The sequence below is a fragment of the Aedes aegypti genome, chromosome 3, assembly GCF_002204515.2.
Source record: "Aedes aegypti strain LVP_AGWG chromosome 3, AaegL5.0 Primary Assembly, whole genome shotgun sequence".
NCBI classification, from domain to species: domain Eukaryota; kingdom Metazoa; phylum Arthropoda; class Insecta; order Diptera; family Culicidae; genus Aedes; species Aedes aegypti.
Genome location: NC_035109.1, coordinates 114021774 through 114038225, shown reverse-complemented (window position 1 = coordinate 114038225; position 16452 = coordinate 114021774). Strand labels below are relative to the sequence as shown.

At 37.6% G+C, this 16452-nt stretch overlaps 2 protein-coding genes across 2 annotated transcripts; one reads left to right on the top strand and one right to left on the bottom strand.

Moving 5' to 3' along the window:
- The first annotated feature begins 1330 nt into the window (after nt 1-1330).
- Nucleotides 1331-2020, top strand: LOC110678184 (general odorant-binding protein 84a-like). The gene is made up of 3 exons (XM_021850807.1): nt 1331-1605; nt 1674-1803; nt 1861-2020. Exons 1-3 carry the CDS (start codon nt 1351-1353, stop codon nt 1935-1937), a joined length of 462 nt encoding a protein of 153 aa, XP_021706499.1. The 5' UTR covers nt 1331-1350; the 3' UTR covers nt 1938-2020.
- LOC5567035 (cytochrome P450 4c21) lies at nt 1962-16452 on the bottom strand. Its single transcript, XM_001651384.3, has 5 exons — nt 15658-16452; nt 15346-15601; nt 3004-3130; nt 2690-2908; nt 1962-2620 (listed from the first exon to the last, which is right to left on the bottom strand). The coding sequence occupies exons 1-5, from the start codon at nt 16007-16009 to the stop codon at nt 2039-2041; spliced, it is 1536 nt and encodes a 511-aa protein (XP_001651434.2). The 5' UTR covers nt 16010-16452; the 3' UTR covers nt 1962-2038.

Here is a 16452-nt window from a genome sequence, read left to right as displayed (position 1 = left end):
TACACAATAGTTGATTCAACTCTACGAACTTTTGTCGAACACGATTTTACGATTGGAGCAAGTTTTCACATAGTTTGCTTGAGGTTTGTGCTTCGAGGTTCTTGAAAATCACTATTTTTAGGAAGTGTTCTCTCTAAAAAACATACCTGTATGAAAATTTCGGATTTTTAATTTCTAGAACATGATGACTACACATATCTATAACTCAATCCCGTTGAAAGTTACAAGTTATCTTATGAAAATAAATTGTAAAAAATAGTTAATAAGGAAGCACATATGTGAATCCGCTGTGGGGGAGTAAAGAGCACCATCGTGAGCTTTGAGGAATGTATGAAATGAACACGTTAGCACTGCTTTTTCTAAGTCGATGATGATGATTGTTTTCAAATCGTTCTGAATCGTCAATGAAGTGCGATCAAAACAATCATCAATCGGAAAGAAAAAGCAATGCTAACGTGTTCAATTCATTCATTCGTCGGTACATGTGTCATGCGTGATTTAACTATCATCAGGTTGCGATGCAGTGCTCGCTCGTTGGGCAATTTTTGTAATTTATTGCCTTAGATAACATGTAAGCTGTTAATGGTTAATGAATTCATAGCTTTACAATGTTCTATTCCCGTTGAATATGGTCTGAAAAAATAATGCCAATGTGTGTTTTTGTACCATATATATTCAAAAAACTGTGATTTCGGAGAACAAATCTCGATCAAACAATGTTAAAACTCAATTTGATCTTATTAGCGTGTTCGACAAACTTAAACAGAATAGAATTAGCTTTCAAGTAGTGTTAATAGCAAGTGGTTTTGATTTTCCAAATGCTAGTTATGATTTTTCAAACCTTGATATAAGCTCAAAAACACATTTTCAACTTGAAGCATATTGAAATCTTTATCAAATGAGCTGAAAATTTGACCAGACATTGTTCTTAGCATGATAATTCGGAATACTGCTTGACCGGTAGATTTCCAGATATTTTTTCGAATTTGAACAGGTCTAATGCCCAGGGAAGTCAAGTAAATGTCCATTACGAAAAGACCCTGGACCGACAGGGAATCGAACTCAGACACCTTCAGCATGACTTTGCTTTGTAGTCTAACCACTCGGACTCTAACCACTCGACTCGGCTATGGAAGGCCCCTATTGGAATCGAGATGATGGCTGCAAAATAGAGATCTACCGCTAGAGAATTCAGTATAATGTTATCAATCGTTGAGTGAGGAGAATTCAAGGATAATTGTCCAATATGCCCCATGATATAGTAAATAAGATAATTGATTGTATCACGCATCTTGATGCACTATAAAATGTAGCACTGATAGTAGCAATCACAGTCACTCTAAGAACACAATGCAATCTACAAACATCCTATCATTTCTCTTGATATGCATAGTTATCACAGCATCAACTAGTTGTGCAATAGCTTGTGACGATTCCGACGATGACCTATCGGATAGCCAGGTTTCCGAAGTTTCGTCAACTCCAGATTACAGCATCGAGTCCATCTACGTGGAATGCAACGATTCATTCATAACGACGATGGAATACTTGGAGACACTAAACCAAACCGGACGTTTCCCCGAAGAGTCGGACAAAACACCTTTGGTATGGTTGAAAGAATGAAAAAGATTAACTGTGTTGAAGCTTGAAAAACGGTTTTGAGTTATTTGCAGTGCTTCCTCCGTTGTTTCCTACACAAGAGCGGGATCTATGACGAAATGGAGAACGTCATCGGTGAAAGGGCCGTCGAGATTGGTTGGGTAGACAGTGAGCAAACTATTGACGAGTGCATGGAGCAAATGGGTAAGTGTGAATGGAATGTACTTAATAGCTTTGGTAAATGAATAAGCTTTTTTGTAGTTGGAAGTCCGTGTCAAAAGGCGTACCAATTGGTACGATGTGTCACAGAGCACAACCTGAAGAGACCTTCCGATTGAAGACAATGGATGTGATATATTTTAGGAACAACTGTAGTCGATTTGTAAATATATTAAGTAAAAATAAGGTAATTCAACTACTATATCTTTATTTTTTTATTCTACAACCTACGTTTTAAACTGACGGCATGTGGAATCGCTAAATTCAGAGAAATCTGATAATGATATTTAATATCGTTGTACTTCAAGTCGGTGCTGAGTTCAAAATTCTTCAAAATCAAAGCGAGCAAAATTTTCAAGCTCATCATAGCGTACCGATAACCGATGCAACCCCGTGGTCCTCCACTGAAGGGAAGATGCGCATACGGATGTCTACGTTTCGCCGTTTCTCCGAGAAAACGCTCCGGATAAAACCGTTCAAAGTCAGATCCCCAGACGTCATTTCGACGATGCAGCGCATACATGTTCATAAGCAGGACAGTTCCCTTCGGAATTAGATGCCCGTCCAGCTCAATATCGCGAATGTTCTCCCTAGCAATCAGTGGAGCTACCGGAATCAGTCTCATCGCTTCCTTCAGCACCGCTTCTACGTAAACCAGCTGTTTCAGCGTATCCATGTCAATGAACACATCCGACGATACCACAACCTCTTTAACTTCTTGATAAGCTTTCTCTTGAACTTCAGGATTCATGGCTAGAAGCAGACAGGTGTGCGCCAATTGGGTAGCTGATGTTTCATTTCCCTAAAAGAAAAACAAAATTGTCGTTCTAATTTACATAAATCAAGATAAGTCAAGGCTTCATCCACAAACCGCCACAATCATTGTGTAAACGTGATCGGAAATATCTTGGTCACTGAAGCTATAAGCATCCTTCATCATCAAGGGCATCTTCATCAGTTGATCTATGAAGATTTGCGGTCTTTTGTAACTTTCCGACTCGTCGTCGTTCTCCTGAAGCGTTTCCCTTTCCTTCGATTTTTCTCTCTCATCAAAGAGGGACTTGAATTCGACGTGCTTTTCGGCGATAATCTTCCCTCGAAAAATAACGGCGTTGGCACCGAAGAAAAGAACAAGTCATTATGAATGCAAATTGCTTAATGTGTTCGGGGACAAAACTTTCATACCTTATCCGTAAACTGATGACACGTGCTGATGGCTTTCATCTCATCGCGATACAGCGTTGTGAACTGGTAGATGAAATCGTTATGCAGCGGAAAGCTGAGGATTCGCTTGCCGAGCGCAGTCAGGGCTCTGTGGGGGATTGCAAAATGGATGGTAATTGATAAACGAATCAATAATTGTTAACACAAATCAATCGCTATTAACTTCTGGTATAATCTGATTGATTCAACATATTCTCTTTAATTGTATTGACGCAACATAATATTTAGTAAATTTGATCCAATGTCTTTTTACTGAAAGCCTTTCCTATCGTAGTTCAAGTTCATCTCAGGAAAGAAAGCAGGATGAATCAAAAACTCTTCTTCTTTCTGGTGCTACGACCCAATGTGTGCATTGAATGTTTCTCAGTTTAGTGTTCCGTCAAGCACTCCCACAATTAAGGTTCGTCCAAATCGACACGATGCATTTACAGCGAGAGCGACGAAAAATGTCGAGATTTCATTGCTGTGACGTTTAATGCATGATTCATCTGACAATCTGCCTTGAATAACTCAATTGTCTCCTTGTAGAACCACCTCTAAAATTTCCTTCGGAGTAATGGAGGGCATGATAGAGGGAAGAGGAGGATGATTTGGAAATCCTGGAAAATAATTTACTTAATTTTGAAATCTTCCCTTCCTAGAAAATTCTCAAGAAGATTATGATAATATTCAAGCTGTGAATCGTCTATAGCGGTAGTGAACAGCTTTACCAGTCGATCCACCGATACTTCTGAAAGTAAGGAAGATCGAATAAATGCCCACTGGCCGGTTGGATGGCATGCTACGTCCAATCTACCTACAAGAAAGGGCACATACTGGTGTGCGTCAATTACAGGTGAATCGCCCTGCTGAATCCGGCGTACCAAATACTGGTACGCATCCTTTTCAACATACTGAGGCCGCTAGAGGAGTCCTTCGTCGGCGAATACTAAGCTGGTTTGCGCGAGAATCGCTCGACAACGGACTAGATGTTTACCTTGCGAATGATCTTCGATGCAATTAGTGAGTATAATCGGCAGACTCACTACCTGGTTATTAGTTTCAAGGCGGTGTACCATTCAGTGCAAAAAAATGAGCTGTGGCAGATAATCGAATTCGATGTTCGGATTTCAGACGAGGTGTCAACCTCGTCTCAGATTGAAGCAGGGAAACGCACTTTCGAATTTACTGTTCTACAGTGCTATTTGGAGATCTAGCGTGCAGAGAATTGGCACTACTACGGTCACTGCTTAGCTTTGCGGACAATATCGACCTCATTGGAATCAATCGCAGGTCAGTGGAGGACGAAGGTGCCTCTGAAGAGGGAGTCAACGAGGAAGTGTATGGTTGCAGGAAGAAATAGTGGTGTTGGTGTGAGTTCGTTCATATCTACCCGCATAACCAGAGAACTTTTGAAGGTTTATGAATTAGTTTAATATCCAAGCAAACTCAAACAAACACAATCTATCAAGTTGAAAGAGAGCTAGAGCTTTCTTGAAATATCCAAAAACTCCGTTGAACCTAGGTCTTCCGATCAACAAAGAAAACCTGTAGAGTGCGGCTATTTTTTTGAAAGTTCTCAAAAGCCAAAACTTCGTGTGCTCTTCTGAATTTAAAGGCAAATTTTGGGCCAAAAATATTAGGATTTAGAGTTGAACGTGAAGTGAAGTCATCATAACTTTGTTATTTTCTAATCAATTTAGAAGCTTTTAGAATGATGCTAAGATTATGAAAAGTTTGTAGAATATCAAATTTGTCTAAAAACTAGTCTTAGGGATCGTCCATAAATGACGTAGCATTTTAGGGGGGAGGGGGGCTTCTCGAATTTGTGACGATGTGTGACGAGGGGGAGGGAGGGGTCCCAACTTGTGGACGTAGCATTTTGAATAATTTCGTTACAAAGAATAAAAAAAAGACAAAACAGTTTTATATCAAACTATGTTGTTTGAATTTTTAAACTTTACTTAAAAATGATGATTCAGCTTCAAAACATCAATATCACAAAATTCAAAAATTTCTAAGAAATTTTTAATTTTTCTGACAATTGAACAGATTTTATAAAGCTTTAAATAGTTATGTGAATTTTATATTGTATTTGTGTCCAAACTATTTTATTTATGAATTAACAAATAGAAAGTATAATAAGTTAGGAAAAAAAAATGCTTAAGTGACTTGGAAGATATTGTTTTTCCCTTTATTAACAAGACATAAAATAAACTGTTTTACTTTAATTTACATTTTTTGTTGGAGCTTTATTCTCTCAAAAGAATATAGGAATATATGCTCATTTAGGTAAATATTAACGTTATTATAGTAAAACAAGATATTTAAGTGCGTTCAATGTAACAGGAGATCTCTACTCAGTCAACTCATCAATTCGTTTCGATATATCAATGTTCTTGATGGAACAGCCTGGATAATAATAATCTGGATAATCTTCCCAGGACTACCAGAATCCTTATTTACCAATAATTTCAGGATTTTCGTGCATTTTATTTTCTTTTAGGGTATTCATTACAAATTTATTCCAGTATTCTTTACAAGTGCTCCCAATAAAGATGGTGTACTTCAACTTATTTGTCTTCAATATTTCAGTGTAAAAGACGATGATGAAGTATAGCTGAAATACTAATAAAGATGATTGTATAAAAATCGCTAATTTCAAATATTACATATGTTATTTTTCACTATCTAGCTACTGTTTGCTGAATGGATTTGAATTTAGCGAATAATTACGGAGATCCTTAACAAATTAAGGTATTTTGTTGATCATATTCACTGAAATCTGTTTCTTAATCACGAAAAGTTAAAAAAATCCTCTAATATAACAAAACTTCCCTTTAATATATTTTAAAATACTTTGAACCGTTACTCATTGCTGTTAGATTTATCAATTCAAACTTGTTTTAGGTTTTAACGATAGCAAAAGTACTACAAATCAAATTCAACCTACATTTAACCAATTTAAATTTAAACTGCGAACCAAAATTATGTAACTTAAACAGGAAACAAGTTAGTTTGAACTGTTTTTCAAATTATTCTTGAGCGTTTGACGTTTCAGTCAGTTTTTAATATCAAACATTGAATTTCTGGATTTTAATGTTTCGTTTTAGCCCAATCGCAGAGGAAAACAAATTAAAAAACTAGGGGGGGGGGGTGCTTGATATGCTACGTATTTTACAAGGGGGGTATCAGCATTTGTGATGAAATGCTACGAGGGGGGAGGGGGGTGTAAAAAATCAGTGAAAAAATGCTACGTCATTTGTGGACGGCCCCTTAGTTAAAAGTAATTTCATCTAAATTTTTCCACCTTTTACATAAAAAATCTTTGTTTTACCATAACTTCATGAATACTAATCCAATTCCTGATCTTATTACATGCTTTTGAAGCTAATTTATTTATTTATTTTATTTATTTGATTTATGTAACGTAAGGATAAGTGCTTTTTTAATGTTACACAGTGGTGGATTTTAGTTTTACAAACAATTTAATTGTTCTCAAACTGTATATACAACAAATATAACGAAAAAAAACAGTTTTGACTTAGTTTAAAACATCATATTTATCAGAACTGTTGATTTCTTTTCGCTGGAAATTACATTTTTACTGTTTACCTTATGTTAAGCATCTATTTATAACTACAAGTTGAATAGTGTACACATTTTTTGAAAAAATCAAAAATATGTTTGTTATAAAATTTAAATAAAACGCCCCCAAGACCTTCTTGAAGGTTTAACAAATCTCGAAAACTTATTCATATAGACTCAAGTCAAAAAAGTATACAAACTTACTTTATCGATCCTACGTGTTTCGCAGACAAAATTCTACACGTTTCGCTCTGAACCAACTCGATTTTTCACTTTTAGAACGTTTAATTTCCAATTTACAAAACGACGAAAGTAAGATTTTCAACTTTCGCAACCTAACCACTACTTTCGTCGCCCCGCTGTATGGAGAGACAAAGTGACTTAACCACGAATCAAAACAAAACACTACTTGAGTCGATTTTACACTGGTAGAAAAACGTCGCAAGTAACTGAATGAAACGGCTTATCATTGTGTCATAATATTCTTGTATGAAATAAAAGGAATTCCATAGTTTTTGAACGCGAGCTCATTGTATGCAAAATTTGAGCAATGTACACGTCGAAAAAATGTTAAAAAGGTGAATCATTTTAAAACAATTTTAGAAGACAGGTTGTGATTGTTCTGAATTAATTTTCTCAAAACCGTATGGAAGTTACTTACGTCGATTTGAAAAAGTAATCGAGAAATGAGAAAATCAGGTTTAAGCTCAAATATTAGCGTATGACTGCTAAAAATTTGGAAAATACAGTCGAAGCTTGTTATAACGACATCGCAAGGGACCGTCGTAATAGAGAAATGTCATTATAGAGAACAGTTATAACATGAAAATATTTTTCAAGGGACCGAAAAAAGTTGCTATAGAGAGCTTTTGTCTCTTTAAAAGTTGTCGTTATAACGAGCTTCGACTGTATGGTATTTTCCGTTTAAAATTCATGTTTTCGGGCAGTTTTTGTAAAATAACTAAGTCAAAACTATTTTTTGAATTAGTTTGTGGCACCCGCAATTGGAAAACTACCTTATTAGCTTCAAAGCATGTAAAAAGATTTGGAATCGGTTAAGTATTCATGAAAGCAAACAAAGATTTTTTTTTTGTAAAATTTAATTTTGAAGAGAGTGGTGCTAAGAGCTTCAAAATTGGTTAGAAAACAACATGTTTATGCAGACTTTACTGAAGGTTATATTTCATTACTCTGAAATTTCACTTTCAAGTCGCTTACATCACCTCTAAATTTTAGTATTTTTGGCTTAAAATTTGAGGTTTGCCTATTTTTGTGGTTTCTGAGAACTTTCGAAAAATAAGCCGCACCCTATTAACCAGTAATCTTTTGACTATAAATCAACAAGGTTTTCACTTATACAATTATCATAAATCAAGTTAAATAATTTCCGGTAATCATTGAACTTCTTTGAACAAACAAACAAACACTGTTAAGTTTGGAATCCAACATCTAGGGCTTTTCAAAAACCCTTTTGAGCCTAGGTCAACAGATCAGCAAAAGTAGTTAATCTCTTGAAGATAAATCAACAAATTTTACACTCATGTGGGTTCATACAACTATGGTGAAACAAGTTTAACATTTTCTGGTAATCATTGAACTCCTTTGAGTAAAGGCCTTCAGGCGTAATTTGTAACGTGTCTGATATTAATGAATAAGGTTAAGAAATTATTAGTTACGCTTATGGATCTTAAAATCTGAAGTGAAAGGAGTTTGAGGATAACCTTCACTAGTCGCTGAACTCAAAGTTTGATAAACCTGACCATGCGAACCTTTGTGGATTTTATCCTTAGTTGCAAGAATCTGAAAGGTCAGAGTTCTGTTTGATCCTTCAACCTTGAAGCTTGCTCCTGTGGGGGCGGGCGGTGGGGCCCAGGATCAAACATGTCGCGCGTCGGTCGAGTAGAGTGAAATAGTGCCGCGATCGATTAGTTCTGTTTATGTTTGATCCTTCGACCTTGACGCTTGCTCCTGTGGGGGCGGGCGATGAGGGCAGAATCAAACATGTCGCGCGTCGTTCGCGTAGCACGGTGGAATAGTATCGGATCGCGTTAGTAGTGTTTGATCCTTTGATCTTGTCGCTTGCTCTTGTAGGGCGAGCGACGAACACTTGTACGGCGTTCAATGTTTTTATCAGTAATATCGTGAATCCGGTTAGGTGCATTCATTTGAAATTAAATATTTATCGTTTACCAAAACGAATCCTTTATCGAAACCTTCCCCATATCCAAACTCCCAGTGTTTACTTGTGGAAGTGCAGAGGACTCCTCAGCTTCCATAAAGCAAGTAACACGTCAACATTTCCCTCCCATCCCCAAATTGACCTGCATTCGGACGCAGCCGGCGCCGTTATTGTTTGTTATAATAATAAGAGCACCAGTACTTACACATTAAGGATGCTACTGATCCCGAGTAGTGTCTATTGGTTCCCTGTGTAAGTACAGCTGTTCTTGCAGTAACGGAGTAGCATTTGCGGGTGGTCAATCATGCTTATGCTCATGCAGTTGCAAGAATCTGAAAGGTCATTCGTTACGCTTGTAGATCGGTAGATCCCAGGTAGTTCTTGGGTAACTTTAAACAGTAGTTGAATTCTAATCTTGGTAGAGTATGATTATATAATCCTGTACAGATGTCAACCACGTTCTTAATCCCTTGAAAGATTACAGATTATGATCGTAGATCTTTAGGTAATTACTAAAAAAGATTTTTGTATAACAACCGTTACTACACAGAACATTTCGAAATATTCATTTATGAGCATATTTGGGTACGTATAGTTATTGTTCATGAACCTTTGAGAGATTACTAGTTACGCTTGTAGATTCGAATGCCTGTACATAAAGAAAGAAAGGTTTGGATAACCTTTAATAGTCACTGAACCCAAAACATGGTACAGCCTAACTATATGAGCCTGTAATTAGTCGTTGAACTCAAACTCTGGTAGCGTGTAATTATGTAAGCCCGTAAATATCAGTTCCTAATCCTTCGAAAGGTCACTGGTTATGCTAATAGATCTGTAGCCTTTACTTAACCTTTCTGTTGTCGCGCGAATTTTTGTAACGCTAGTAGTCGCGCATTGTAATTTATACAACACCTTAGTTTTTCATGTTAATTCCGAAACCAGGGGGCGCTAGTGTGTATGCAACTTTTGTTTTGCATCTCAGGAGTCAGACCACTTAGTAAGATGGCGTCTTCGGCAAAATTGTTCAGTGGCTCAAAGGCTACCATTGTTTTGCCAAGAAGTTCATGATTTTTCCACCAGGCAGCGCTAGTGAGCATGAAATTTTTGTTTTGCGAATATCTCAGGAGCCTGACCACTTAGAAAGATAGCATTTTCGACAAAGTTGTTCAGGAGCTTCTAGCCAACAGTTTCGAGATTTTGCCACCAAGCGGCAATAATGAGCATAAAGCTTATATTTTACAGACATCTCAGAATTATGACCACTTAGAAAGATGGCGTCTTCGGCAAAATTGTTTAAAAAACTACCGTGGTGCATCAATATCCGGACGCTTAAGTCGACACAGATGTTCAAATGCTAATATCAAGGTGTTGTTTTGAATACCTTTAATGTAATATTGTTTCAAATCATGTTTCACTCAAGATCTTCACGCTACTGATGAACTTTTTGGTGAAAATCATGATTTCAACATGAAAACCATTCAAATACTTGAGCATGTCTTGTCCATAAATCCGGACAACTTTTTTTTTTTTTTTTTAAATCCGGACATCTGTGTAATAGCACATAATACTCGTTCAAATGTTAATGAACATCATATCAATACACAATAAAATATAGATATTTAAAAAGCTTGATGTCTGTGTTTGCCCTATAATGTCAAACAGAATAGCACGTTTGTAATATTAGTGGTTTGATTACCTGAGCCGAGGAGCGTGTGGCTTGAACTGTAGTCGGTGCGTCTCGAACTGTTATTATGAAAGTTAACACTATCTATTTCACATCGAGTTAAATTTTGAATACTGCTTGAATGCTTCAAATAGCTGTTTTTCAAGTTTTCTCTTATTTTTTCTTGCACAAAACTCACTTACACTAATTAAACCAGGGTCTTTTAGAAGATGTCCGGATTTTAAAACACTGGCTCGTAATCCCGGACAGTCTCTAGAAGCTCCGATAAATATGTATTTCTAACTTATTCAAACACAAAGGAGTCACCAATCTTTTGAAATATCTTTTCTTGAACACTTATGGTTAAAACTTGCAATAAAATATAGTTCACAAACTTTTCTTTCAATCAAACGATGTTCGCGCGGTCATCGATCGTAAAAACTTGAGTTGGAGTCAGACCGCGGCGAAATGACGTTCAACACGAACAAATTATTTGTTTTTATTTTTACTAATTATTTGACGATGGTTACTAGATTAAAAGTAAATGTAAAGTAATATGTTAATTATTAACGGAGTAAATAAAAACCAAACATATTGCCATTTAATTTAACTCTAATTGACTAATATAACCAGAGTGTCCGGATATTGGTACTGTCCGGATTTTGATTCACCACGGTACACACTAAGATTTTTCCCATGAGCTCGGCTGTGCGAATCTCGGTTTTCCAATTTTAACTGAGATTGAGATAACAAATTGTCTGGTTGCTTAGTAACGGAGCACGTTTAACTGGTACTTGGCTTTAATATCCTGAGATCTCAGGAAATTTGTTTGCCGACTACACGGCTGTGCAAATCTCGGTTAAAATTAGCCGAGATTCGGCATTCTAAATTAAGTGTGTAAGGGCAATGATTAATCGAGTTAGTTGATTTCAAATTTGGCCACCAGGTGACGCCAGTGAGCATGAAACAATTGTTTGGCAAATATCTCAAGAACCCGAATACTTAGAAGGATGGCGGCGTCAAATTTATTCGGTAGCTCGAAGGCTATGTTTATTTAAAGCTTGAAATTCGAGATTGACTGAAACAGAAGACTTTTCTGAGTGTCAAGATTTTTCATGATCCCATTAGAAAACATTTCAGTCGTTTCGTTATCGTTAAGTTATCTGAAGTAATAGGGCGATTTTCAAAACTGAAAAGGCAATAGATGGCTCTTTTTCAATGGTAGTAAAAACGAAATCCTGAAGCAAAGAAAGCACCACGGAAGATGAACTAAACACGAAAAGTTATGTATTCACTTTACACATGATTTCTAATCACTACTTTTTTAATCCAGTTTCCTAATTGCAAGTAATTTACGTTTTTCATCATTTTCCATACGTTTTGACAGTTCTCCAACTACCATTCTTCCATGCGCTTGTGTTGAAAGTTTGAGAAATTTGAGAATCCAGAGTAGCGTGATCAGTGGGTGAAATACAAACAACAGTGTCGTCACTCGGCGGCCAGTGAAAGAAACTGAATGTTCGAAAGGTTGTTGCCTGTACTTTTTGCCTCTGGCGCCAACTGTTAGCGTTGGAGGACAAAATAAACAGTCATTACCCTATTCTAAAAAAGATTCCTAAAGAAACTGGAACACAACATTTCAGAAAGTACTTGTTTTAATTATGAATCGTGGTTTACGGCCAACCAGCCGAGTGGAAGTTTAACAACTACCGAAAAGCTAAACATTACATATAATTTGCAATTGGATTAGATGGACAAATTGATGTGAAGATTTGCGAAAAAGTTACACGTCTTCTCAGTGAGAATCGAACTCACGACTCCCCGATCTCTAGTTGGGGCGCGTTAACCACTACGCCATGAGAGGACTCATGAACGCAGAAGTTAACCTGAATTCGATTTCAGCTCAATAATCACGTGGTCCTCTTTCGCAAAGTGCACCTCTTTCGGAAGAATTAGATGCCCATCCAAACACAACGCTTTCTATATATATCCAATGCCTAGCCCGAGAGCGCATTGTTTTTTAGATATAGGAATAGCACACTACACTAGCCAGCAACTGCGCTGGCTGAGGTTTCTATTGTGTGGGCTTCCAATGGGTCGCGACGTTCTCAAACGACCGGTTACGGAACATGAGTCCGTTGCTCGATAAATACTTGTTTTAATTATGAATCGTGGTTTACGGCCAACCAGCCGAGTGGAAGTTTAACAACTACCGAAAAGCTAAACATTACATATAATTTGCAATTGGATTAGATGGACAAATTGATGTGAAGATTTGCGAAAAAGTTACACGTCTTCTCAGTGAGAATCGAACTCACGACTCCCCGATCTCTAGTTGGGGCGCGTTAACCACTACGCCATGAGAGGACTCATGAACGCAGAAGTTAACCTGAATTCGATTTCAGCTCAATAATCACGTGGTCCTCTTTCGCAAAGTGCACCTCTTTCGGAAGAATTAGATGCCCATCCAAACACAACGCTTTCTATATATATCCAATGCCTAGCCCGAGAGCGCATTGTTTTTTAGATATAGGAATAGCACACTACACTAGCCAGCAACTGCGGTCGTTTGAGAACGTCGCGACCCATTGGAAGCCCACACAATAGAAACCTCAGCCAGCGCAGTTGCTGGCTAGTGTAGTGTGCTATTCCTATATCTAAAAAACAATGCGCTCTCGGGCTAGGCATTGGATATATATAGAAAGCGTTGTGTTTGGATGGGCATCTAATTCTTCCGAAAGAGGTGCACTTTGCGAAAGAGGACCACGTGATTATTGAGCTGAAATCGAATTCAGGTTAACTTCTGCGTTCATGAGTCCTCTCATGGCGTAGTGGTTAACGCGCCCCAACTAGAGATCGGGGAGTCGTGAGTTCGATTCTCACTGAGAAGACGTGTAACTTTTTCGCAAATCTTCACATCAATTTGTCCATCTAATCCAATTGCAAATTATATGTAATGTTTAGCTTTTCGGTAGTTGTTAAACTTCCACTCGGCTGGTTGGCCGTAAACCACGATTCATAATTAAAACAAGTATTTATCGAGCAACGGACTCATGTTCCGTAACCGGTCGTTTGAGAACGTCGCGACCCATTGGAAGCCCACACAATAGAAACCTCAGCCAGCGCAGTTGCTGGCTAGTGTAGTGTGCTATTCCTATATCTAAAAAACAATGCGCTCTCGGGCTAGGCATTGGATATATATAGAAAGCGTTGTGTTTGGATGGGCATCTAATTCTTCCGAAAGAGGTGCACTTTGCGAAAGAGGACCACGTGATTATTGAGCTGAAATCGAATTCAGGTTAACTTCTGCGTTCATGAGTCCTCTCATGGCGTAGTGGTTAACGCGCCCCAACTAGAGATCGGGGAGTCGTGAGTTCGATTCTCACTGAGAAGACGTGTAACTTTTTCGCAAATCTTCACATCAATTTGTCCATCTAATCCAATTGCAAATTATATGTAATGTTTAGCTTTTCGGTAGTTGTTATTTCAGAAAGTGTTTTTAAGAGAATTTCAAGAGGAGCTTCTGGAGCTTTTATCGTTTGGAAAGCTATTCTTTGAGAAGTGTTTGAATTAGTCTTTGGAGGAATTTAAGTGATCTGGATGGTCTAGCTCTAGATTACTGGGGTAGTTGCTGGTGGTAATTCTGAACGAATCCTAACTGAAAACCTTAAATAAATTCTTAAAGGTATTTTCAGAGGTGTCCCTAAGCGAACTTTTGGATAAATCCTTCTACGCATGTAATTAAAATATCCTGGAAAAATTAGGCAATGGTTCCGAAGAAGGGATTCATGATATATGTCATGAAGTGTTTTGAGGCAGGACCTTGAAAATTCATCAGTTATATCCAAAGAAGTATTCTAAAAACATATAAGTACAAGAAATTTTCTTGAAAAAATCTGAGATTTATTCTTGATGAAACGATAAAATAGTGCCAACTTTTTGAATGACATCGAAAGACTTCTTAACTTAAAAATTCTAATTTTAAATTAAAGTGTAATCTGTTGTTTTGAAATCTAAATGATTTTTAGGCTGTGCTGTAGTGTGCAGTATATTCGCCCTATTGTTTTGTATCTAAGAGTATCAGTTTATGTTGATTTCTGGGGTTGTTTAGTACTCCTTTACATAAATCCAAAAAATAATGACAATAAAAAATTAACGTTGGACCACTGCGGTGAACACATTTCTTGAATTTTAGGAAACATAAACATCAAAAAGTTTTCAATAAGTTAAATTGATTTACTATTGAGGGGCCCAAAATAAGTGAAAGTGACATTTTGGTCGATTTTGAGTTATGTATTGTACTGTTTTCAAGCTTTCCAATACTATTTTCAAGTGGTATTTCTATCTAAAAAATATCATAATTCGGAGAAGATTGGCTCGTTTTTTTTTGGCTCTCATACAATTTGTACGGAGTAAATATTGCTGAGAAAAATTGTATTTGCCACTCTCATCTGATGGTTGTCAAGCAGTTCAAACCTAACTTCAGGTAATTAAAACCTTATTCAGAACCAGTCACCCCTTTGGCCCAGGATTTTTACAGCAAACTAACAGCAGAACAATGAACACAATGTGGCAAGCTTCAAGAATACGTTATAAATAGACACTGGATGGTCATGCATTAGTTTCCCGTACTAGCATCAACATTGTTTTCTGGGAAAATATGCCTCCACAAGACTCTGGCCCCGGGGCCCCCACATTTGTAAATCCGACCCTGGCTACGGGAAATGAGATGTAATGAATGTAATGTCCAGAAAGCAGATTCACGCGGAAAGATACCTTTAACGCTTTAGTATTAAACATTAGACGAAAATTGTCTGCTACAAAGCAGCTTGTATTGTTTGTACTCGAAACAACTTCGTCATTTTCCATGCATTATTTCCTTACAAATACTTACACTTCCAGATTTTCGATGAAATCTTGTCGTCCATCTCGCTCGAGTGCTCTCCCACCCAACGAAGTCCTGCAAATCATTTCCAAAGTACACTCCGAAATGTACTCTAGAATGTTGCAACTTTTGCCTCTGTCTGCGTGGTGATCCAATCGCTCAATCAGTCTCCTGGAGCTATTGTTGAAAATAGTCAAGAAACTTTGAAGAATTTTTGAGTTGAATGTCGAGTTCAAGATTTTTCGATGCACCTTCCATGTGTTGTCTGGAAAGATTCTAATTGTATTCACGGTGATTCTGAACTCTGTAAGTTATCCTTACATCTAGCAGCGAGCAGTCCCTTCGGTAATCGCACCACTTTATACACATCAGGCTTCTCCTGGCAATCAGGATGGTTCAAAACGCGCTGTATCAATTCCGGATGGGACAAACATACCGCCACAATCGTACTAAACTGCAGCGTGAACAAGCGGTCATGCTGCCGGAAGCAGTCGTACAAAGAGCTAAACAATTCATCGGAGGTTTTCCCCAGAGCCAACGGAAGGTTTCCTACCACGGGATAATACGGTTTCGCTCGAGGAATAGCACCCGCGAACTTCACTTTCTTTTGCCACTGCCGTTGGACTAGAACCGCAATCGTTATCGAAAGCACGACCCACAGGAGGGCGATCATCGTCTGACTACTTCAACGGAATTTGTGATCACGCAAAAATTCGCCAGCCAGCTAGACGGTCGGCGGAAAACTGCAGCGTGAAATATTTGCGAGGTGGCACTTTCCTGCTGGGGTTTTCTTTTCGAGTCAGGTAAGTGGGGTGAGCGAGGTTTTCCTAAGCAGAGGCCCATTTTTCAGTTTATTTTCATTAAATGACTACCGTAGAACGGGGCAACTTTGATAGTCTTGTGAGGAAATGTCTGAATATTTTTTTTCTGTATTCAGTCTTACAGATTTATGTTTTAGAGTAGTGTTTGATCCGTTGAATTTGTTGCTTGCTCCTTTATGGGCGAGTGACGGAATCCAAATCAAGCGTGTCCGGTTGGATACATGTTTCAGATCACTATTATTATAATAAAAAACAATCAAGGATAACTTTAAAAACTTTCCAATAATTCCATCAG

What these genes read in the sequence shown, in the direction of transcription:
- LOC5567035 (XM_001651384.3), bottom strand. Translation starts at nt 16,009, where the DNA reads ATGATCGCCCTCCTGTGGGTCGTGCTTTCGATAACGATTGCGGTTCTA. An exon ending in TTCATCGAAAATCTGGAAGT is followed by an intron (nt 3,131 to 15,345) that starts GTAAGTATTTGT and finishes AATCCCCCACAG; the next exon opens with AGCCCTGACTGCGCTCGGCA. An exon ending in GTCATCAGTTTACGGATAAG is followed by an intron (nt 2,909 to 3,003) that starts GTATGAAAGTTT and finishes TTTCGAGGGAAG; the next exon opens with ATTATCGCCGAAAAGCACGT.
- LOC110678184 (XM_021850807.1), top strand. Translation starts at nt 1,351, where the DNA reads ATGCAATCTACAAACATCCTATCATTTCTCTTGATATGCATAGTTATC. An exon ending in AGTCGGACAAAACACCTTTG is followed by an intron (nt 1,606 to 1,673) that starts GTATGGTTGAAA and finishes AGTTATTTGCAG; the next exon opens with TGCTTCCTCCGTTGTTTCCT. An exon ending in CGAGTGCATGGAGCAAATGG is followed by an intron (nt 1,804 to 1,860) that starts GTAAGTGTGAAT and finishes GCTTTTTTGTAG; the next exon opens with TTGGAAGTCCGTGTCAAAAG.